General features: G+C 45.0%; 1 protein-coding gene across 6 annotated transcripts in view; it reads right to left on the reverse strand.

The window, feature by feature from the left end:
* Positions 1–931: 931 nt before the first annotated feature.
* The window catches only part of LOC102204765 (mitogen-activated protein kinase kinase kinase kinase 4), a 37,658-nt gene continuing 14,452 nt past the window's right edge, over positions 932–24,137 (reverse strand). Inside the window, exons 3-32 of one of the 6 annotated variants that reach the window (XM_013910304.1) lie at positions 23,369–23,425; positions 20,129–20,254; positions 19,860–19,970; positions 19,668–19,758; positions 18,925–19,055; positions 18,763–18,817; positions 18,598–18,676; positions 17,675–17,850; positions 17,517–17,589; positions 17,198–17,408; positions 16,939–17,094; positions 16,616–16,702; positions 14,997–15,455; positions 14,018–14,170; positions 12,085–12,357; positions 11,414–11,514; positions 10,835–10,962; positions 10,509–10,603; positions 8,867–9,045; positions 8,645–8,753; positions 8,039–8,350; positions 6,954–7,071; positions 6,680–6,850; positions 6,439–6,582; positions 6,203–6,337; positions 5,844–5,944; positions 5,608–5,757; positions 5,144–5,303; positions 4,108–4,247; positions 932–3,480 (exon numbers count right to left, since the gene is read on the reverse strand). In XM_013910304.1, the coding sequence (XP_013765758.1) occupies positions 3,397–3,480; positions 4,108–4,247; positions 5,144–5,303; positions 5,608–5,757; positions 5,844–5,944; positions 6,203–6,337; positions 6,439–6,582; positions 6,680–6,850; positions 6,954–7,071; positions 8,039–8,350; positions 8,645–8,753; positions 8,867–9,045; positions 10,509–10,603; positions 10,835–10,962; positions 11,414–11,514; positions 12,085–12,357; positions 14,018–14,170; positions 14,997–15,455; positions 16,616–16,702; positions 16,939–17,094; positions 17,198–17,408; positions 17,517–17,589; positions 17,675–17,850; positions 18,598–18,676; positions 18,763–18,817; positions 18,925–19,055; positions 19,668–19,758; positions 19,860–19,970; positions 20,129–20,254; positions 23,369–23,425 (4,365 nt within the window). In that variant the 3' untranslated portion in view covers positions 932–3,396. Of the gene's footprint in view, positions 3,481–4,107; positions 4,248–5,143; positions 5,304–5,607; positions 5,758–5,843; positions 5,945–6,202; positions 6,338–6,438; positions 6,583–6,679; positions 6,851–6,953; positions 7,072–8,038; positions 8,351–8,644; positions 8,775–8,866; positions 9,046–10,508; positions 10,604–10,834; positions 10,963–11,413; positions 11,515–12,084; positions 12,358–14,017; positions 14,171–14,996; positions 15,456–16,615; positions 16,703–16,938; positions 17,095–17,197; positions 17,409–17,516; positions 17,590–17,674; positions 17,851–18,597; positions 18,677–18,762; positions 18,818–18,924; positions 19,056–19,667; positions 19,759–19,859; positions 19,971–20,128; positions 20,255–23,368; positions 23,426–24,137 lie in introns of all 6 variants that reach the window. The other 5 variants (XM_013910303.1, XM_013910307.1, XM_013910305.1 and 2 more) reach the window with 5 other exon arrangements.

A 24,137-nucleotide genomic window follows, 5' to 3' on the forward strand; every position in this document is an offset into this window, starting at 1 on the left:
ATGTTTGTCAATGTAAAATTGTAATGATTTTGAATATCTCACTATCCGCAATACATATCATCAGATGATTCACAGAAGCTGAAGAAACCTCTGTGTAAGGAAAAAGCTGAAAATCAACTTTAGGATAATTTGTTTTAGGGTATATTTGCTTGACTGTTCAAAGCATACATCATAAAATAAAATAAAAAGAGGGTTTTTGGAAGGGTTGTGAGGAGAAACCAAAGTGGAGATGTTTGGCTATTAAAACAAAACAACCCAGCATAAATTCCTCAGGCACGGTGGTGGAGGGGTGATCATTTGGGCTTGTTTTACAGCCGCACGACCTGGGCACCTTGCCGTCACAGAGTTGACTACGAACTTCTCTGTGTACCAAAATGTGGGCATTTATCTGACAGCTAAGAGCATGTCCAAAATGTAGCCATGCAACAGGACAATGATCCCCAAGCACAGCAGTAATGCTACAACAGAACAGCAGAAAAACAAAAAGAATCAAGCTATTGCAGTGGTCCAAAGTCCAGACCTCAACCTGACTGAACAGCTGTAGCAGGACCTTAAAACCTCAGTGAGAGGCGGTCAAAATTCATCCACAACAACGTGAGAGTCTGATGACATCCCACAAAAAAAGTTATTGCATATGAAGCTTCATAGATCATTCAGTTATGTGGCTTCTGACAGTCACACGTGCACCACTTTAAAAATCAACTGATGCAGATGAGCCAGGCAAGCCTCCTCCTGTAGCTCGAAATGTAGAGTGTCATTTCCAATCCCCCCCCCAATTTAGTCCCACCTTAAACAAGCGCATGCCCAGAAAGAGCAGCAGCGTTTCTTAAACTTCTGTCTCCTTTTTATTTTATTTTCAATTTGTTGATGCAGCAGTAAATAATATTTACAGATGTTACAAAGAATGACGCAGCACTGTAAATTCCTTTTGATTTTATTCAATGAAAGAAAAAAAACCTTCAAGAAAATACAGTAATTCCCATAGTACACACAGAGAGGACATAAATTAGAGGCATGTAGAGAGACATCCGGGGGGGGACGTGTCACCTGGCAGGTAGAAAACATTAGATCCGTGCTGCCACACAGCCAGGAGCGCACACACTCACGCACACAGTGCACTAAGGAGGATGTAAAGGAAATCAGTGAAATTGACACTCTGGGCTTGGGTTATTCATAAAGTGAGCAAAAGTTGATTAATCCTGTACACAAACATCTAAATGAAAGTACAAAAAAAAGGGATAATACAAAATACAAAAGAGGAGCAGTGGAGCGGGAGAAACCATAAATATTCATATCGATGCACATCGGTTTAACAAAACAACTGCTTCTGTAAACATTTTGAACATAAAGGTGTGCATTTAAAATAAAACCACCGCAGTCACATATTTATCTGAAGGGTTACACATGATTGGAAACAACACTAATAAAAACGAAGCCAGAGTTTAAAAACACAAAAGTATGCCACATGGTTTTGGCTGTCTGGAGCGGTTTTTCACACCATCAGAACATGTGATTCATTCATTTATGTTTTTGCCTTCTTTCTTTCTACACAAACGACAAGACTGAAAGCGACTTCTGCACCTCACAGCGGGTCTTCCCCCTAAAGACAGCGAAGGCACCGCCCTTTAAAGAGTCCTATTATGAAGCTCTGTCATTCACACAGAAGCACAGCTGCAGGATGGACTCTACACTCAGCGGCGGGATGAGACTGTCTCATGTGAAGTGACAAACGAGTCTCGCCTTGTCGTTCGGGTTTCCGACGGTGAGATGGGAAGAAAGAGCACGAAATAAAGATTTTATGGGAGCTCGGTTAAAGTAGCGCGTCTCTTCAATCCAGATTGGATGTGGCATGCCTGAATGCGTCAAGAAAAAACAGAAGGAACATAAAAATAAATGAGGTCCAACATTGAGTCACACGGCTGCTTCAGACTAAAGTGTTCCTACCCTAAAATCTAAACGTCTTCACTTTTGAAGTAGTGGATTTTAGTTTTTTTTAAAGTTTTTTTGTTTTTGTTTAAATTGCTGGAAACTCCTCTAAGGCAACATTAAGTTGAAGTCTCCTTCAGAACGCAGATGATTGTAGATGTGAAAATGTCACAACAGTGCAGGTGGAGGACAATCAGCTGACCCTCCCTCCTTTCCTCTAAGTGAGATCTATACATGCTGCCCTCATTCTGCCCACTGGCCTCCATGCTACCTTAATGGCAACCTGCTAATTCACAGTTTACGCTAGCCCTACTTACAACTGATCTTAAAGGAAAAATCCACCTTAAAAACATAAAACTATTTGTATTAAAACCTCACATTTCTGGGTCTATTTTGTCGGTGTGTGTTTCTATATTTCCAGTAGAACGACAGGTTCTGCAAAGGAGACACAGATTAAAAGGAAAAGCCAGGATTTCATTACAAAATAAAAGCCCCTGAAGAAAAAAAACAAAACAAAAAGGTCAGGCTCTTGATGATAAATAGTGGATTCTTCCTTTAAAACTCATTTTTGTGTGTATTTCTGCATTCCTTATTTATGCGCAGCAAGTCACATATAAAATATACAGTGTGTTTAAAAAACAAAAACTGGGACTACCTTAGTTAATAACACCAAAGCAACATGCCGTCATAAAAAGGGCTACTTTTGTCCAACATGAGCTACAGCACAAGAGGAGGCGTGATAAAGCTGTTCTTGAAAAACCTGCGCGAGTCCGACGTTAGTATGCACCAACTCCAACATATCCAGTACCCTGTATTTAATGGATGCGTCGAGGAGGTCCCTTAAAAAAAATCTTCACTTTCAGGAGGTTAAGGAAGAGAAAACAAAGTGAAGACGAAGAAGATTTACATGTCGAGCACCGTCCAATCTGTGGAACTAAGTGTAGTCGTAGTGTTGTAGTCACACACCTGACAGGACCGGGATTAAACACAGCTACACATTCGAGCTGTGGCAACACACACACAAACACACAGTCTTCTCTGATACGGTGACGACTGTGTTTAGCGTTCTGCCCCCTCCCCCTGGACAAACACATTTTTGTCATACACTTACAAGATGCAAAGTTTTACTATGACATAAAGATATACCGTCAACAGGCAACAGATCCCGCTTCCTCAGAGGGAGAGGAGGAGAATGGGGATCGGCTCGAAGGTCAGGCAACAAGGCCGGGGGTTGGCGGGGGGAAGAAAAACCTGCAGGCGCCTCTAAATACATATCCACCCCTAGCTTCTGTTCATGATTACAGTCTAATCCGTTGTTTGGCTGCCCGAGGACATGAGAAATGGAAGCCGCCGCCTCAGAAAATGCTTCTCCAGCTTGGGCTTTAAAACGTCTTCGTCGGTCGTAGTCGCAATAGTCATCTGTTGGTCGCTGCTTAGGTAACGGTTGTCATAACGGCTGACGGCACGTCTCTACCAGCTCATGAGGGATGTGCGTCCCAGGGTCATGAAATATACTTGGCTGGCACCTCCGGCACGCACAGAGGCAAAGAAGACCTGAAATTGAAAGAATACACTGAGTGAAAAGGTGTTTGGTGGTCGTGCCAGGCTACCAACAGTAGATTAGTAATAGTAGAGTAGATGTTAAAATAAAATGTTAAAGAAATCTATGAGGTGACCTGAAGAGGGCGATGAACAAGATATTCCCTCACCGCTTCCCTCCCCTCATCTCCAACTGGTCATGGCAGATGGCCCCCCTCCCTGAGACTGCAACTGTTAAGAGTGTTTTTCCCTCCCACTGTCACCAAGTGTTTGCTCATAGGAGATCACCTGATTGTTGGGGTCTCTCTGTATTATTGCAGGGCTATTACCTCACAATATTAAGCGCCTTGAGTGTCGAGCACTTTTGCATGGGAGAGAGGGCAAATATTTCTGTGTGATTAAAGGTTCTTCAGCAGTATCACTTAAAGGATGTGCACTTATGTAACCAGCAAAACTGATTTGTTTTTCAGTTGGATTTTACAGGTTATTGGTGACATTAAAGGTGGAACAGTTTTGAAATGATTTATTGCAGTATTGTGTTTTCAACAACAAAAACCTGACATATTATTAGGGGTGTGCTCACATTTATCTCCACTGTATAGAGAGAAACAGGAGGGATGAAGAAAGGAAGGATGTTTTCACCTTGTCATTCCTCTCACAAAGGAACTTGAGTCTCTGGGCTCTCTTGTGCATGAAGACTCCGTCAAGGTGGCCCGTCTCCACTGAGCGGATCTCTATAGCCTTCTCACCCCAGCCCATGATCTGGTTTGACCTAATGTAGGCTGCACAAGCACAGAAAGGGGGAAAGGAGGGTAAGTAGCTGTTAAAAAAGCTGTAAAAATTCAAACAACGTGTCATTTTACTTGTGAATAACTTCTAATGATAAATGTAATACTTTTACATATTGATAAAAAAGAAGCTATTAAACAAAAGTGTCTAAAATCAAGTGAAACCTCGACTGCTGTTGGAGTGTAATCGATGCATCAAGTGAAGCTGCTGCTGGGCTTTTCACATCTGATTGTTTTATTCTGAAGGTTGAACCTTCACTCTGCTGCACACTGAAGTCGCCAGCATCATTTGCACCACTGCTTTTAGAGTTGGGAGATCACTTCTCCCAGTAAAATAATCAGAAGTCTCTGAACACAGGACTTTTCAGCCCTCTTCACTCCAGATTTTTTTACTCTGGTCCAAATCAGCTGATAAGTTTGTAAACTTGTAGCTTTTCCCTGTGGTTTGGTTTGTTTTCACACAGAAAAATCCAAGCAAACCAAAATGTTTCACTGCAAGCCACATGAGAATGTTCTGTCCGCTCACTGGCCAGACGTATCTGGGGTGGGAGGAAGAAAAGTAAATACAGGAAGAAGGTGCTGTGGGAGAAAACAGAGTTTACACTCATTTCTTGGTTAGTTGCTAGCCCGTATAGACCTTTGCGCATCTATAGTAGCTACCTGCACTGAGAATACAAAGCATAAGCTGCTATGGGATAATTTTTAGCCCTTGTAACATGTTCTGAGTGGGCTCGTATCACGTTCACACCATAAATACAGTTTGTTTGGAACCACACTGAGACCACCTCCTGCAAAGGGTCTCGGTGCGGTTGTTTTTGTGCATACCAGAGTGCGATTCAGATTTTTCTGACCTCTGGCATCATGATGAGAAATATCTGCTTTGCTCTTACCCACTGAAGTTGGCATTTCTCCCCACTGCAGCACCACATCTTTGGTGATGCGTCCGTAGGTGTTGACGTAGACGCCCTCGTCCTCGTAACACACCAGCAGCTCAATCCCATCAGTGTTGGGCAAGATGATGATGGCGTGGCACTGAATATTGGTTTGGATCTGAGGATGAAATGGAGGAAAAAGGTAAGAGATTTTAAAAAAGTCCCCTCACTGCCAGTCGCAGCAGATAGCCGCCCCTCACTGAGCCTGGCTCTGCTGGAGTTTGTCCTTTGCACTGTCACTAAGGGCTTGCTCATAGGGGGTCGTTTAATTGTGGAGTTCTCTCTCCATTATTGTAGGTCTTTACCTTATAATATAAAGTTGAGGCGACTGTTATGATTTGGCATTGTAGAAATAAAACTGAATTCAAATTTAGAAAATGCAAAACACAAGACGTAATCAGTCTGCATCAGTTCGCACATACATGTGTGGGCAGGTAGATGTCGTAGACGGCACCAGAGTCCACATCCACAGCGTGGAAGCCTGAACAGGAACCGTAGATGACCTTTAACCTCTGACCTTCCTCCACCGTCAAGTCAACCAGCAGAGGTTTGTGCACCAGGTCACCAAAAGACTAAAGGAAAAAAGTCAGAAGAAAGTCAGCCTGAAAGCAGTCAGCCACCTGCAGGTAGAATGACTCCTGTTAGAGAACATGCTTACCTTAAAGGCCATGAACTTGTGATAAGGTTTGGGCGCCCACGCGTAGACCTCCACAGAGTTCTTCAAAGCCAGCACCAAGAATTTAATTCTCTCGTACTTCACTGGAATAACAAGTAGGTGGCGAGTTAATCATGGGTGATGGCTCCTATGGTGATCTTTGTGGATATTTTTTTAATTCTTGGACTCTGCTAGAGCAGCTTTGCATGATTCAGAATTCAAAATAAGCCTCATTTATCTTATACTGAGCCTCAGAGCAACCTCTGAGCTCTAAGCTGTTCAGCTTTAAGCCCTTTTATGCCCCCTCTCCCTTCAAGGCACCATTTCCTTTTTCCTTTACATCTGAGCTTTAGGAAACGTACCAACTTTGTAGTGGACACAGCCCTCCAGGTCGCCCACATTGACCCACCCCTGCTTCTTCTCCACCTCAGGGTCATTGTGCAAAATCTTGTTTCGAAGCCATGACAGGTAATACACTCGCAGCTTGTTCTTTTTGCCTGCAGGAGGGAGGAAACAAAAACAAAATCCATCTATCCAAAACTTTACTGATTAAAAATGAATCTGAATCGAGACTTTCTGGTTGGCACGTGTGCTCTACCTGATATGGTCACCAGGACGTTGAGTCCCTCTAGGACGTCCATCTGCTGGATGCGTCGACGGTTGATCAGAGGGTAGACCTTACCCTGACCGCTTCGGTCCAGCAGCATCAGACCGCTCTCTGTTCCCACCAGCAGATTTACTCCTGGAAGAGCAACAAGCACAAACATACGTCACTGCTGATAGGTTTTCATCCATCTGTGGGGCATCACAGTAACTCCATATTTTTGAAGTTGACTCACCCCAGAGTGCCGCACACAGGATCTCAGAGTTGAACCTCTTCTTGTACTTGCGAATCTCCGGGGTGTCGCTCGGTGGACGAGTGTTGACCGGGTTGACATTAACCACTGAGCCTTTACGGGATGGGTCGGACCGCAGCTGATCTGACAGGCGCCCGTCTTGCCCAAATCCAGCTGGAAAGGGAAAGCAGAGGCAGTGCACATTAACTTTGCAGATAGCAGAGAGGAATTAGTGTTGAAGATGCATTTTTGCAGTGGGCTGTATATCCAGACTTACCCATGTTGTTGAGGGAGCTCCCGCTGGATGGAGATATCTGCAGCAGACGCGGGTCGATGAAGGGAGTGAACGAGGAGGAAGACTTGTGTTTGGACATGGAGTTGCTCTCCGACTGCGACTGGTGGAGATATCGGATATTTAGAAAACCTAGAGCTCAAAACATTCCCAATAAAATAACTTAAAATGCACCGAGCTGAAACATGAATCAAACTTGATTTGTTACAGTGATTTGTAATTCCTAAGAACGACTGTTTATTTAAACGGCAGCAGAGGCCCCTCAGGTTTGAGCTTATGAGTTATAGCTCTACCTCTGGGGTCTCGTTAAACAACATCCAGCTTAAATGCCTTCAAAACCACATTTTTACAGCACAACTGGGAACAAAGTCCCCCCACCACCCACCCCGGGAAAAAAGAAAACGAAAAAGATTAAGTGCAGTTATGTTAATTGTTTTGATGTTAGTGAAGGCACAAAATATGTCAGAGGACAAACAACATGTGCAACAAGAAGAAGAAAAAAATGTGTTGAAGGAAACATTAAGTGATCCAAACACAGGCTGCTGTGAACTGTTAGAGAGGAGAAGAAAAAAAGCTGCTCTTAATGAAGCACAGACACACAAGGATACTCCACCACCCAAGACGCATGTTGTTTGCAAGGTAGTGCTGCTCTATAAATGGGACATTTATCTTAGAAATATTCATACAAATCCCAAGAAGCTCGGGCTTTAGTTTCCTGCGTGTTATGAGCACGTTGCGCCACAAGGAGGCGCCAGTGTTAGCACAGTGTAATGCAGTGAGGTGCGGGAGGGGAAAGGAGGTTGCAGCAGCTCAGAAGATTCAAACCAGCTGAGTGAAGAGTGAGCAGAGAAGAGGAAGTGTGAAGCCAGCAGGACATGGAGGAGGAGAGGATGCAGGGCAGGCAACCCAGGAATGGACAGCTGACGTGTTCAGACCGAGATGGAGGTTTGCATTTTATAGCCGTCACAATAAACCTGATACCATTTTTTTAAGCTATACAAAAAGTCTGCACATTTTTTCTACTGCCCACTCCTCAGCTGTTTGCCCTTAGTTGTGTGATGGGGACATACCTCTATGGCAGTGAGCTCGTCCAAAGAGATCTGTGGGGATACTGCAGGACTGGCATGGCTAGATGATGAGGGTAAGGAGGAGGTGGTAGTGGTGGTGGAAGAGGAGGAGGAGGAGGAGGAGAAGGAAGGGATGGTTGTGGAAGAGGAAGTGGAATGATGGCTCTGCTGGATAAGGTCTGGTAGGTGGTGTATGTGGCCCGGAAAGCCGTTTTTCTCTAGCGGGCCGCGACCAGGGGGTTGGGGTTGGCCGTGGCCAGCCGAGGAAGGGGAGGAAGATGAGAGAGTGACCAACCGCTTTATGTCAGCTGTGCTCTGGAAGCAAGAACAGGCACACTTGGGCTCAAGCAAGCAGGTGGGAAAGAAGGTGGAGCTGTGTGTCTGGCTGCTAGCCTGCTGCTTGGTGTAGCAACCTGACATATTAAGATTATTCATCTTCAAATGTGAAAGCCTATGAAATGGCATGATCATATGCAGGAACAACGAAGAAATTGTGGAGAACGAGTAGTTAAAACAACACTGACGCTGGACAGAGAAAATTCTAAACTACATTCCTAATCAGCACCACCAATCGGTCAAAATCAGGCACCACCGGCCCGTCCTTCTTACCTGTCTGATGACCAGTGTGCCATCCTTGGAGGGTGTGGTTGCCTGTTCGCTTTCCGAGTCTTCGACCAGCATGGTTTTAGCAGACTCCGTCTCGCCGTTACTCACTCTCCTGCGGAAGCCATGGGGATATCTGATGTCCCATAACCAGACCAGAGTTAAACCAGCAGTCATGCAGATAAGCCATGCAGCACTGATTAATAAAAGAGGCATCAGGTGTATTACCCAGCTTTGGAGTCCTCGGCCCCTGAGGTGGACTCTTCTCCTGCCTCCTGGTCCACCTCTTCCTCGTCCTCCTCGTCGGTCGTGCCCGACTCGTCACTGGAGGAGGAGTAGTCTGTGACCTTGTGAGGAGGTCGCACATCGTCGACTGCGCGCAGCTCCTTGGCGAGCGCTGTCAGGTCCTGAAAGCAGCAGCGAAGGTTTTAGACGCGCTGACAGGTCAACCTGCGAGCTCAGGTCCATTTCTCCGCTTTGGTGCAAGTTGCATTCGACCTGAAGCAACGGCGCTAAGACCACTAAGGCGGTCCCATTTCTGGGTGGTCCTGTTTGGTTCATACTAATGAATTTTTAGTTGGCTTAGATTTTTCAGCACAAAAAGAAATTGCACCAAAGAGGACAAACACTCCAAGTTTAAAAACTCCCTCCATAACAGAGGTTGCCCAGACAACGCATCAATATGATAGACTGCGCACACAAAGTGGACCCATTGTGCCTTTTGGCTGAATGATGTCATAGGGTGCACAGATACCCTCTCCCCCCACCCATTATCTTCATCTAAGGCACACAGAAGCTCCACCCACCTACTGTTCAAACATCCTGCTTAGGGAGGAGCAGCCAATCAGAAGAAAGCTGGCTTTAAAAGGGAGAACAGCTAAAAAGTACAAAGCTACACTGGCAGACTTCAAGACTACAAATATTGAGTCTGAAATGAGCAGACTAGGTCCACTTTAAATAAAAAGGCACAACAGGAAATCGTAATGTAGAAAGTCTGAAATCTGAATCCCTCCTTGGTTCAAGGAACTGTTTATGTTTCTATTTAGTCTCTTTCACTTGTGGGTACAAACCTGTACCGTCTTTTTCCATCTTTTAAACAACCTTCATGTAGTCTGACCTCTAGGAAACAGTGAAGTAAGCAGCATGTTGTATGGGGGAATGTCAGATTACTGAAGAGCCTCTTTCTGTGGCCCTAAATTAGTGTTTCACCTCATCCTCCTTAACATGTTTTGTCCTCTTCATTTTCCCTCGCCCCTTTGTCATAATATAGTCGCATAAGCTTGTAAAAAGAGCAAGAAAAAGAAGGAGGGGATACTTCCGTGCTTCCAAGCCACAGTTTATCCACAAACAGGTGATCGCGAGCCATTCTGACAAGTACAAGGGAACACAGGAGGGGCGTGTTTGCATTCAAATGTGGTTGCATTCAAATCTAGGAGCAGGAAGCTGCGGCGCAGGGTTAACCCTCCTTTTGTCTTGTGCATTTTTCTTGAGAGCAAGCAAAAAAAAAAAAAGTGGAGGCGTATGGAAAGGTGCCAGGGGACGGTAAAGGCAGAAATAAAATAGTGAGCCAATCTCCACAAAAGGAGCAAATGCCTTTTATCTGAAATCTTTATCGTGTAATGCCATGAGCAATGCATGAGCAGTGGTGCAGGCATAGCAGAGGTGAGATTGTGTAATCTCAGTTAATAGGCTTACCACATCACCCTAAGCAAGGCACCCCACCCAAACAATCAGGAAGCATTGGATTCACGCAAGGTTCCCACACCAGGTGGTTGGATAATTGGAGCAGTGGAAAATAGAGCAAAGTGGGGAAAAACTGTTTTTACCTATTCATTTAAGTTTAACAGCACTCGAGTAACAGTGGACTTACAGCTGGTCGAGTGGGCCTGGCGACGTTCTTTTCATCCTGTTTCTTGGAAACGTTTTCAGGCCGCTGGAGAGGCGATCCTTCAGATTTGGAGGAAGCTTTGTGGAAATGAAAGGAAATGGCGTTAGTGAGGGGAGACCGAAGAGAGCTGGATGTGCAAAGGCGCTTTAATTGGCAAAAAAACAAAAAACAAAAGAACTTATTTGAGCACCAGCTCAGAGGATGGCATTTGAGCCAGATTTGTATAATTATGGTAATAATCCTAATCCGCTAATAAGCAGTCGGTAGGGTTAGTGAGATGTAGCCGAGTACAGTACCAGGGGACTCACAGCGTGGCCTGAAACGGTCCCCAGGACTGGCCTGGGAGCTGGAGTTGGAGGAGCCGGACGAGCTGCCGCTGCCTGGCCGGGACTGCAGCTTCTCCACTCGATCCCACAGCGGACGCTGCTCCACGTTACTGTGACGAGGAAGAACAAGCACATGGAAACAAACCCAACTCCACTGTCAGTTTATCATGTGATATGTTAACATTTTGTCCCTACCCTCCCTGCGCTTTTCAGGATACGCTACATATATTTTTGTGATTTTGATCGTACTTGGATTAGTGGGAGTTTTCATCACCGCAAAATCAAAGCACATTTTTCTGCATTTTATATGCAAACATAAGCAACTTATAAATATTAATCTGCAATATTATAAGCAGTCATAATATTATGTCTTAATAATCCGTCTATTCTACCATTTGTTTTTATTTTCTGAAACTCTCTATTCTGAGAGGCACCCCTATGTAGGGGAGGGGTTACTGTTTTGTCTTTTACAACTTTTAACAGTGTGAGCATGTGAGCAGCTCTCTTAGACCACATCCACATAATCCAAAAGTGAGACACGCCTGAGGTCTCTTTACCCACCTGCCTGCGTTCCTCTGTCCGCCCTGATTGCTGGGCTGTGAAGGCAGAGGGGACTCTCTACGTGACAGTACAGGAGACCTGGATGTTGTCCTCACCGGTACCTGGGAGACAAGTATTTGATGATCATCACAAATCAATATGTTCCTAAAAACAATCAGCTAATAGGAAAACAGTGTCATCAAACAAGGGAGCTTATCCTCTGGTTCAGGCTCATGCTAATTCAGTGAGCATACATTGGGATTTGAAGCTGAAGGGGAAATCAGCCTAGAATTTAAAAACTGTCCTAGTTTGACCACTGAAACAGAGATAATCTTAGGGCGTAGCTGAACACAGCGGAGCAGAGAACAGAACACCCCCACAACACACTGAGAGCGATTTAGATTAGAGGAATGTGCGGTTTTATTTCTCATTCATGATTTTAAATATGAGCGATGGGGTAATCTGTCGGCCCAGAAATTCAAAGTTGCTCTGATTCATTTGAATACGCCCTCACAGCAGTTTTAAGTGTTAACAAGTGAGACTAGACGCAGCAAGGCAGACGCACACAGCCAGGAGGAGGCTGAACAGCATGCTACGTAAAAGTGGATGAGAGGAAGTGAGCGATGGAGGAGAGATTTGAAGGCTGGGTGTGGGAGGAGGGGGGAGAAGGCAGCCGTCCCCTGGCACCTTACCTTGGGAGGGACCTCCTCGCTGCTGGCCTGATGTTCAAGCCTAGCCTGAGGGTGGTGGAGGGGAGGTTGGGGTTGGGGATCTGTGCGTGCAGGCGATGGGTGGTGGTGGTGGTGATGGTGGGGGTCCTGGGAGCGCAGGTGGAGTTGTGCAAAGCTAGAGGCCACACCGCCGGACTCGCTGAAGGACTGAGAGCGGGCAACCACGGGCGGAGGAGGAGGAGAGGGGGCAGCGCTGTTGCTGCTCTTTAGAGCAGCCAGGTGAGACCACTGGACCTTTTTGGGAGTCAGGAAGAGGAAGAGCAGGGGGGAGGGGGTGAAACAAGCAGACAACACAGTGAGACATGAGGGAAGATGCGTGTGGCTTTTTACATAATGTACACATGCACACGGCAGACAGCACAACACGAAACAATGACTTTCACTCTTACAGTCGGCGTTTTGTTTTTTTACAGGAATCAACCATTTGAAGAAAGAGGAGCCTGTGTCGGTGTGATAAATATGACGCTTCTGTTTCAAAAGTGTCATTCCAAATTACACATTACAATTTCTGAGCTTTAAAAAAGGTTCAAAGGCAGATTATGTTGCAATCAGCCTATCCCAGCTTTTCTGCTGAGTAACATACACAAGTAGTGCATTTTGCAGAAGTCTGCTGCAAGCAGAGCATCTAATTGCTTTTGCAATAAGCCACTGTCGTCAGTACTTGTTTTATATTCATGTTGTGAACCCACAATTAGATTTTTTATGTGCAAAGAGTCTTTACTGAGGAAGAGAAAAATGAAAAAAAAAACAACAACAAAAAAACACTTTTCTTCACAAAAATCCTCAAAGTGAAGAAAAGCTTCTTTCAAATTTATTAAAAATAAAAAAAACAAATGTAACAGATTTTTACTCCTCAGACACACAAACATGAGTTTAAGCAAAGTTAAGCTGAATTCTGCTTACAAACAAAAAACCCACAAATCTGGTCCATGTCTCCCCCCCCCCTTCCCCCCCAAAGATTGCAAAGTGCAGCAGATTTACTGAAGAGGTTACGGCTGCTATATGGCTGTTATTTTCCTCTAATTTAGTGTTGATTCGACAGAAATTGAACTGTCAGCGTGTGCTGGAGTTTTTTTAAACCCTCACTCTGAAAAGGTGATGAGGCTAAGTGTCTCACTCCCAAGTGTCTTAGCCACAGAGTCCAAGGTTGGTCATGCAGTTTTGCAGCCGTTATGATAAATTGGAGTTCAGTTTTTCCCCCCCCCCCACTCTTCTCAAGTGGAAATATCAAAGAGTTCAGGAGGTTAAGTGGCAAAACTGTCCCATTTCTCTGTTGATCTGTTCTTGAATTGTTCTGTGATTGTGAGCTTAGTCTGTAAAAGGTACATATTCTCCCACAAATACCACTACACCCATCTCTGTATGGGCATTCTTGTAGGAAAAAGACGACGCCACAGAGCAGCCCAAGAGAAATCATGAATATGTTCAGTATATTCAGCAAAAAGGCTGCGCTGAGCGTGCAAAAAGGATTTCAGGAGGGTAAATTATAGCTCTATTTGCTCATTTGAAAGAAAAACATAAAACAAAAGCGAGAAATAAAATTATTGGCTTTTTAGCACTGGCGGAGGCAGTGATTGATGAACTCATTCACTATATCAGGAGCCTGTCATGTTTTTTTAAAACTACTCAGACTGCTGACTGAAGTGCTTATGACTTATTGTGAGTCTCAACAGTAGGACAAAAATAATACCCAGGGAAATCAAAAAAGGTGAACAGTCTAAAGCCACAGTTCAAACACACATTCTGCCCAGCCTCGCCTTCTCCTATTTTTTATTTTATTTTTTTCTTTATTCGAAGTGGGCTAAATGTCTGAGAAAACTGACACAAATCCAGTGCAGCGACAGAATGATGGAGGAGGAGGAAAAGGCTAGGGAGCAGCGGAGGAAGGAGTTACCTGAGGCTCCATGGGTCGGTGCATGGCAGATGCGTCGGACGAGGAGCCGCCGTTGGAGAACGGTTCAGAGGAGCGGGGAGGCAGAGGGGGCTGCTTGGGAGGAGGGGCGGCCTGAGGGGAGCCCTGAATGTTCTTACGGTAGCGCTCGTCGGCCTAGATGGAGGAATTGTAGAGGGTGGGGGGGAAAAAAAGGGATGAGTATCAGGGAAAAATTGATCTTGTGGTCTCTTGGGAAACTTTTACATTTAACCAACAACGATCAGCAACATACAGCTGGTGACAACGATATTAAACATGCTTGAAGCCAACTGTGGGCAGCCATACAGACAGATACATGTGCAGACGTAGGAGGAGAGGGACTCTTTCAAACATCCCAGGATTTAAGTATGCAGTGGGGGGAAAAGATCGCAGTTAATGACGCAGGCCGGAGACACTGCTTCGGTGCCCCTGCGTGTTAGTTTGGGCCTCAGTCATCCACATGCAGTGGCCCAGTCCACACACAGAGTCGACACAGCCACACTGAAGAATTTATCAGACTGGATGTCAAAAGACAAAGAGGAATCCCTGAAAGCTTCTTTATTCTAACTCTCCTAGACCTTAAATATATTTCTCTCTCGTTCAGCCAGCTTGAAATTTAAATTAAGATGACAATGTCCTGATGGATGACGAGCAACAGTGCAAGTGAGAGGAAGAGCAAAGAGACAGCGGAGGAGAGCAGGTTGTTTTATTCAGGACACAAAAAGGCCGGTTGTGAGCCCGTGGTTCTCCCTGGACCCCCTACTTCTTTCCTTCAAAAGGATGACTGTCTGAGAGCGCCGGCACTGTAACATGTTAGTTGTTGCTTTGGACCAGAACACCCACAACAGGCAAGTACGTGGGGAGGAAAACAATCCTTTATCATCATAACCACTGAGGCTGTGTGAAAGCAAGCAAGAAGAGGAAGGTGGAAAGAACAGGCAGAGCCGAGGAGGAGGTTCACCTCTCTGATAGGCTGAGGAGGTTGACTGACAGGCTCGCTGTCGGGCTCCGAGCTTTCTGTCTGGGGAGGGTTAGAGTCAGAGGGGGTTTCAGTCTGAAGGGAGCTGGGGGAGTTTGAGACCCGGCTCAAACTCTCATCAGTCCTCTCCTGCCCTGTTGCCTGGGATTTACTGCTGTCTGCAGGGATCGTCTGAGGGGCTCTGGAGGATTCACAGGCGCCCCTCGCTACAGAGACGGCAGAGTTGAGGACCTGAGCTTGTGGGAGTGTGGCGAGGGCTCTGTCAGGGGGCAGAGTGGCAGCCTGTGGCGGCTTACTATGGTCTGATGGGAGTTTTGTTTTGTCGCCAGGTTGCTGCTTGGAGTCGTGCTGCAGGGACAGCAGGTACGCCTGCTCCTGCTGCAGGCGCTTGTGGAGACGCTCGGCTTTGCGCTGCTCCTCGAGCTCCCGCCACTTGAACTCCTGTCGCAGAGCGTAGGGTTGGTTCAGGGTGGAGAGAAGAGGCAGCGGCCTTGTTTGGCCCAACAAGTCTTTACAGAGGCAGACTATGATGGTGATCGTCGTCTCTTTAATCTTTCTTTTGACTCTTAGTCATGTTTGACTTGTGCTGTGCACACAAAACAAACTTGTCTCTCCGAATCATTATTACTATTAAACACGTGAAAGAACAATTTCTTCACATTTCTCTGCAGTGTAAACGACTCAAACACCTATTTAAAAATAAAGCCGCGCTGTGGAGCATTTCCTGATGACATCCACATGTCCGTCCATCATGCATCTGTGTGTTTCAAGGGTGGAGAAGGGCGGGGTGGGTGGGGCAAAAGAGCAAAACCCCACTCCCTACCTGGAGACACTCATACGCTTTGACATATTTAGCTATACCACTGATCCACTGCCATTCCTTACAGTTTTTACATCACCCATTCACGATGTGCAGAGGACAGACTTGCAAAAAGCTTAGAATGTCTTCCAATTTAAAACAAAATATCCTTAAAGTTAAAAAGTCACATTTGTTATTGATAAATGATAAACAATCATATGCAAATACTGTAAAAGTTAAAATCTAAAATATTTTTCCTGTTTGTTTTTTAACCTTTTTTTTTATCATAGTGAGCTAGAATAACTGAACTTCTTTTAGCTGCTCTCTTTCCAGGTCACCACAGTGGATCATCTGCCTCCACCCGTCTCCAATGCATACCTCCACCTGGTCCCTACTCTCACTACATCATCGCATCTGCAAACATTACAGTCCAAGACATCACCATCACTAAATATGAAAGTGATCAGGGTTGATTCCTGGTGTAAGTGGGCTACAATGACTCAACAGCACCTTTAAATGAAAGGAAGAAAGGAGAGGAAAACAAAAATCCGGACCCTATTCACCTTTGGCTCCGCCTTACTGTCCTGGTCAAACTTCAGTACATATAATATCCAAGCAACTCAATGCCTAACTCCTGAGAATTTCATGCATTTAAAAAAAAAGTCAGTAAAATGCATTAAATCAAAAGCTGTAATCCTGGAGATATAAATAGATTTATAAGTCATTTTCATATCTTGGAGGTTATGGAGGTGAAAGGACATCGTGATATAATAAGAAGGCTGAGTGTTTGTGTGCGACTGACCAGCAGCATGGCCTGCTCACGGAGCAGCTGCTCCTGGAGCATCTCGAGGTGTCTCTGCTCCTCTTCCAGCTGGCGCCTGATGTACTCCTGTCAGCAGGAAAGAAAACCCATCAAGGCTGCGCATGTCTCTTTAAATAAGCACCAAGCACAACCCTAAAAATCCATCTTAAAACAGATAAGAGGGATGTTTTGGCTTTGCTGTGCTACGATAAATACATAAAGTAACCCCTGAGCTTCGTGTCTTCATTCTACAGAACCAACACACCAGTTCACTTTGTGTTTCGCTGGCTTTAATTGCAGTAAAAGTAATTTCAGAAACAGACCTGCTCACGATCGTTCCTTCTCTTCTCGTCCTGCCGGCGTTCCTCCTCCTCTTTACGTCTACGATCCATCTCCTCCATACGCCTCTTTTCTTCTTGCTCGCGACGACGCTGCTCGCGCTCCTGTTGCCTCCTCATCTCCCGTTCGCGTCGCTGTTGCTGTGGGGGTATTTGTGGGGGGGGCAAATAAATTAAAAACAGGGTAAAAACTGCCCGAAAAACAGCACAACAAACGACACAACGAGTCGAAACAAAACCCTACCTCCTCTAACCGCCTTCTCTGCTCCTTCTGTTGCTCGATACGTTTCTGCCTCTCTGCCAGTAGTTGGCGCTTGTACTCCTCTTGCTCCCGGAGTTGCTGCTCCTGGAGGAGCTGCTGGTGACGGAGCGCCTCCGACCTCTCCTTGTTCTCCTGCTGCAGGCGGATGAAGTCACGCCGTAGAGTAGATTCACCTGGCACGTTGACAATTGAGCTGTATCGGTGTAAGAAAGAGACAAAAGGTTGGAGCTTTGTGAAACGCCTCCACCTGAGCAGGTGCACTTGTTTCCTTTCAGGGAAATGCTACAGGTGTAGAACATACCTGGGCTCTCCTTCTTGCTCAGGAGGATCCTCTTCCTCCTCCTCACTGCCACTGTACTCATATTCCGTCTCATCTGCACAAGGACAAAAACCAGTCACTCACAGCTTACGCATCCTACACTTTTCCAGCCTTTCATGATAATCGAGAAGCACACGCACCTTTCTCGCCCCTCTTTTTCTTCGTCCGGTCGATGTGGTCTTTGAGCTGTATGCGGACCTGCCGCTCGTTGGGCTGGTCTCGGATGAAGGGGTGCTTCAGCAGCTGCTCTGTTGGTGGGCGCTGCGTGTAATTCTTCACGAGGCAGCTCTCGATGAAACTGAAGAACTTTTTGGACCTGTGAGCGAGTTGGGGGGAGAGAAACAACACAAGGCTGAGAGAGCGAATCAGAAACAGAAGTATTTCAGCCATGCAACGAGAAAGTAAGCAGACATTTTTGCAAACGCCCCACGACTCCTAACAGCGCTCCCTCCCCTTCACCAGACACTCGCCAGCGCAACAAAAACTGAGGTTTATGCACACAGACGAGCAGCATCGAACCTTTCATTACATATACTCCACGAAAACTGAAAAACGCTACACGCTGGAGTGAAATTATTATCACAACTGCACCTGCTGCCGAGCACCGTCAGATTCACTTGCGACAGCAGCAAATCAAACCGATATTTTATGAAACAGGGGTGGAGTATAAAATAAAACAGCGATTTCTGTTTGAAGACAAATGTAAAACGAGAGCCAGTTCATTAGAGCGTTCGAGCTCTGAGATGTTTCTGCAGTGCAGTCCAGAGCAGCGATCCAGTGTGTTTGTGCGAGTGCCAGGAGAGCCTGAGCCTGCCAGAGCAGGTGTACCACAGATGTTCGAGTCAGCAGCAGAGCACTAAGGGAAAGCTGAGCTCTTAGATTTAAGTCTCTGTAGCTGCCTGGGCTAAGGTCTGACATAAAACAAAATGCACATAAAAGGACAGAAGGAAATCTGTGCATAAAATATCTCAGAGTAAATGTGTCAGGATTTTGCAGGGTAGCGAGGCGATTATATAGGACAGATACGTAAACAGTAAAAACGTCCTTTCCGGGTGGTGCTCACCATTTTTTAGATTTCAGCCGAGGAGGAGGATTTCTTGGAATGAGGAAGAGTGCACGCATGGGGTGCATGTCGCAAAGAGCTGAAAGAAGCGGTGCAAAAAAGTTAAAGATTCAAGAGGATTAAAAGATCAAGAAAAAACAAATGATAAGAGAAACAGGCACTCACGGGGCGCTCCTTCAGCCATTTCAATAGCCGTGATACCGCAGGACCACAGATCACTCTGCGAGAGAAGAAAACGCCCAATAAGAAAGCCATTCACAAGAATAATGCGCCTCCGCGGTTACAGGAAGTCAGGTTTTGAACGCTCGACACGCTGGGGAATCTTACTCTGTAATCATATGTTGCATCTGGGTTCTCGTCACAAGCGATGACTTCTGGGGCCATCCAGTAAGGTGTCCCAATGAAGGTGTTTCTCCTTCCAACTGTCCGATCCAGCTGAGCACTCACGCCAAAATCCACTGGAGAGATAAGGAGCGGAGACAGTCAGTTAAACGCTGTACGATCATCTTCAAAGATTTCAAGAAAGAGAAACGGGCCGCTGGAAAATAGCTTCCAGCCTTCTTACACACAAGCATAATCTTTTCAATGGTAGATGTAGCCATTACTGGCTAGCTTGGTTAGCAAGCTGCATCTGTAATTCACCGTAGCTGGCAAAATCTAGACTTAAAACAAAATGTGTAAACTTGACAACTTAAACTGTTTTAAGCACCACTGAATGGGAACCATTAACTATAGATACATTTAAATCTTACTGGAATTCATGATATTGAGCTATATTAAAATCTACACCACTGGTTAAAATTGTCTTTGGCACCGTTCAGTACACATGTTTATAACTACTATAAAGTTTGGTATTTTAACATGCCCGTTTATAAAAATTGATTCTTTTGCCTGCCTCAAGTGGCCACCTGAGAAACTACAGTTCGTCCGAAACTGTGGACGTGGGCACTTTATAGATGTTTAGAGTCTTGTGTTGCATGGCAAGAACAAGTGAGAATCTCTAAGTTAAAGTTGACACTGACATTTATTGGATCAAAAGGTATCAAAGACATGAAAACTCAGTCACTCACCTAGTTTAACTTCAGCATTCTCCGTCAATAACACGTTCTGGCCTTTGATGTCACGGTGGATGACGTGGTGGGCGTGTAAGTGGGCGAGACCCTGAGGAGGGTAGAGGAGATGCAATATTAGTGAAAGAAGGTAGAGGAGAGAAATGAGGAAAAGAGAGGGGAAAAAAGAGAGGGGCGGGGGAATGTGCTCACTCTGAGGATCTCTCTGGAGATGTAGGCAATCCAGTCTTCCTTCAGCTGGTTCCCCTTTGTGTTCTTCACTAGGTCTGTGATGGAACCAGCACCACAGAACTCCATCACCAACTGCAAAACAGACAAAGTCAATGAAAAAAAATATTAAAATTAAAATACGCCTAGTTCTGGAAAGTTAATAAAAAAGGAAAGCTAGTAAAAGAAGTGAGCATCAGTGCTACAGTCTTTAGATTTTTTTAAAATGTCTTCACTGGATTTGAGGGGCTTACCCATAGCTGGTCATCGTGTCCCGGAGGGCTCTTCTTAATGAAAGCACCATAGTAGGTGGCTATGTTTCTGTGGTGGGAATACTTCTTCAGCATATTGATCTCCAGTTTAATTTCCTCTTCTTCATCCTAGAGAAGCAAACAAACACAGGTGCACATTAAAAGAGGGCGTTTGGCCTTGCCCCAAAAAATCTTTATGATGTGGCGTGTAGGCTCCTTTTAACCATAACCTGAATTCGAGTAACGTTTCATTTCACAAATAAATCAATTCACTTCCACACTTTGTGTCACAGCAAGTGTCGAGACGCGTGACAGCTCCCTGGTGCAACATCGCTGCAGCCTTTTCATGCAGCACGAGCGAGGAATGAGTCCTTTGTTTATGGATTACTGTTGCATGAATGATTTGCATTGTACGTTAGACACATCAGATAAACCTACAACAACAACCAGCGGCTATTATCCACAGAGCTGGAAAGAAAGCTCTGCCATGAACCTTCACCTGGAGAAAAAAAATAAATTATTACTTAATGGGTGTAGGATTACTTAAGGGAAGAGCAGGAACAGGAAATGGGCGCCTTTAAAATTTAAACGTAACCTAAAGGGAACTCTGAGGGATTAACGCGAAAGAGCTAAATCAAACTAGCAGATGTAGCGTTTAATCTCTGCTGCAAACGACCTTTAGTTGCAGATAGCGGGAGCAAACCTGCCGCCATCGCTTCTTCACAAAAAGGTCAGAACTAGCTGCAGTGCAAACTCCCCACTTGCACCCTGTAGCAACTTGACACAGATTAACAGTGATGCACTAATTGAACACATGCATAGATCAGCCTGCAAGTGGTTTGCTTTATGGTTACATGGCCTATTATTTACAAAGTAGAGTGAGAGGAGTGGAGGGACAAGAGTACAAAGGTGGGGGTGGTTGCACAAAATTACCACTGCATAATGCAGTGTGTGCACGCTTCAGATATTTGTATATCCTGTCATTTCCATTATTAGCATTCTGCACCAAAATGTGTTACAGCCGATTTAAAGGTGATGCTGTGTGTGCGCATGTTACTACGCTGGATGGTGTGAGTGCATCGCACACAGCAAAATGGCAGTTGGCCGTCTTTACAGGCAGCCACGCTGCTGCTGCATGACTCGTTTGAGTTGACGTAAGCCTTTCTGTTGTGCGCATCCCCCTCCACCACCCCATCCTCCTCTGACCCTCCCTTCCCCGTGTACCCCCTCTCTGCTACGCAGCTGCTGGATTATCACACTCCCGACTGTGAAAGCCTCTCTGCCACGAGTCACATGGCGACTGAGTGGGAGAAACAATCATATGGTGATGCGTGTCGGAGAGAGAGAGGCAAAGGCGAGCAATACGTCAGCGCACGACGCACACACATAAGATGCCATTAATCTGTGGCACTAGGCCACACCCAGTATTCCTAATTTATGCTTGAAGATAAGATCTTTAGAAAGTGTAACTCAAAGATTTAACAAAGAGGAAACTCCAGCCGAGTTTCCTCTCATGTCTTAAAACATCTTTAAATCTCCAGGGGTGAAACCCCCCCCAAGACAAAACAGTTAGCCATGTTCTTTGTCTTTGATAGCCTGGTAATACATTTTCACAAATTAAAATCCAGTACAGTGTTTGCTAAAGTGTAACTGCTGGATCCCAAATTGCAGAAACATCCTTGGCCTTATGTCAAGAAGCGCTGCACATTCAAGGAGTAGAAATCCTTTTAATTTAACAGAAAACAGCACGTCAAAATGGAAAAGCATCCGTTTTTTAAGCTCGTGGCCTGTATAGCTGCAGAAAAGAGGACTTGTTTGGATTTGAGAATGTGGGTCACAGTGACCCTGCACAGAACCTCTGTGCCTGCAGATGAGCTCAACAGCCAGGACGTCAAGCGCGACACGAGCCAGCTGAAACATAACAAGCAGAAAAATAGCTGACAGATCTAACTGAAGCTCCGTAATTGAATATTTCAGCCGTACGGTCATAACAGATCAAACTGAGTCATTATTTGAGCACCGTTTGAAGCCTACTAATTAACTCAGTCAAACTGACTTAAAAATCACTGTGTGAGGTCCACCAGTTAGTGAGCTTTGGCACTTTAATAGCAATGGGAGTGCACAGTCATTCGTTTGTGCGCAGGTAATAAAAAACAGGCTTAATCTCAGAATGATTTATGTCATGATAGAAGCAAGGGAAGATAGCAGAGCAGGCTAAACCTAATAACAGTCACTGTAATGCACTAAATACAGCCAAAGTCACACATAAACAGACTGAAGACAGACGTTAAAAGGGCCACCAGTGAAAAACAAAACACAAAAATACAGTCAAGCAGGTTTTAGGTGAAGTGGACACCTGCTTCTCGTGACGAGTGACTCCCTGTTCTCAGTGAGTGACTAGACGTCTGAAAAGGCACACCTAGTGTTTCACACACATCAGGAAACAGCTGGTCCATTCTCTCCCACACGATAACAAGTCAGTCGAGAGTGTAACTCTGACTCATTGTGACGTAAGCGCGCGTGAGGGGTGGCAAAAAGGCATGTCAGGGCACACGAGCTGCATCACCAGTTCCTGTTGAGCTTCTGATGAGGACTGTGTGACGGTAGGATAGAAACATGTTGCATCCACAAAGCAGTAAACGTGTCCTGACACCGGTGAAAATTCAGCTCGTGGCTGTCGGCTGTGATCCCCTCTGAGGAAGATGATGAACACTAGGCTGTTGCGCGCGACACGTTCAAACTGGGCTCCAGGATGGGTCCGGCATTTTACGCCCATGTTGCTTTCATCATAACCAACACAGTGTGGGTGGTTAGCCCTGCTGGTCTTCGCTGCTCCCCTCAAACCTTCTGCCTTGCGTTTCTGCATGTGTGCATATGTGGTTGTTCCTCATCTGCAGATGGGACCTCCCACAGCTGAGGGCAGCACGCTTGCTGCTAAATGACAAAGCTACCTAAAAAAAAAATCTAATTAAAATTAAGCAGTATCCTGTTGCCTCTACTCCTTCCCTGCTGCTGTTTATTAGTGAAGACAACTCATTACAGAGCGGGGCTTTTTCTCCTCTGCAACCTCTAAATATTCAGACGTAAGTTCCAGAGGAATGTGTGCAGATTTTTATGTTAACCAGACTCGAGTATAATTACATTTCACCACAAGAACATTTTTAGCACACCAATGATAATTATGTTGCGCCAAATCTATCTTTTTGATTTAAAAGTATATGTAGAGTGACATTTAAGGCTTACCTCTGTGACATCCATGACCTTGATGGCAGCCAGCTGTCCAGTCTTGACATGTCGTCCCTGCAAAGACAACAAACAAAAGCATATGAGCATTCAAGCACATGGCAAAGGTCACTGTGGTCTTATCAAGTATGCTGTACATTGCTATTTAAATTGTTTTTTTTTAAAAGGAAAAAAAAAAAGAAGCTTTAGTTATAGCCAATATGCTCATTCAAAACAGGTGGTGAACTGGTTTATAAATTAACTGGTGTATCCACATTTGGTGACAGGTGGCTCTTTGGTTGTCCAAATATGGTCACATCCATTTTCCAAAACAAAGGATACAAAGACTACTCGTTTGAGGCCTTAACAAGATTAAAAAGGTAAAGTCAGTCCATTTATTAGGTTCTTTAATAGAGGGAAAAAACAGATAAACATACTAATGGTATAAGTGTGTAACTGAACGAACTGATGCATTCTCATAATGCATCAATCAACAAAACATTTGCCTGCTCTAATGTGTTAAAAATATATTGGAGCAGGCATCAGTTTATGGAAGTCACCGTGCTGTAATGCCATCTTGAATACAGAGGCCGAGATGGACATTGTTGCACATAATCTCAATTTAGTTATGTGGCTAGAGACAGCAGCGCGCCAAAGGTGGAAGTGAAGAGAGCTTCTTGGCATTTGTGTACCATGGAGTAGGGCTGGGCGATATATCGAGTTTTTTAAAAATATCGATATATTTTCATACGAGATATAAGATGTGACAATATCGTTTATATCGATATAG

This window comes from Pundamilia nyererei, unplaced genomic scaffold, assembly GCF_000239375.1.
Source record: "Pundamilia nyererei isolate P.nyererei 1_Seehausen unplaced genomic scaffold, PunNye1.0 scaffold00040, whole genome shotgun sequence".
Taxonomy (NCBI): domain Eukaryota; kingdom Metazoa; phylum Chordata; class Actinopteri; order Cichliformes; family Cichlidae; genus Pundamilia; species Pundamilia nyererei.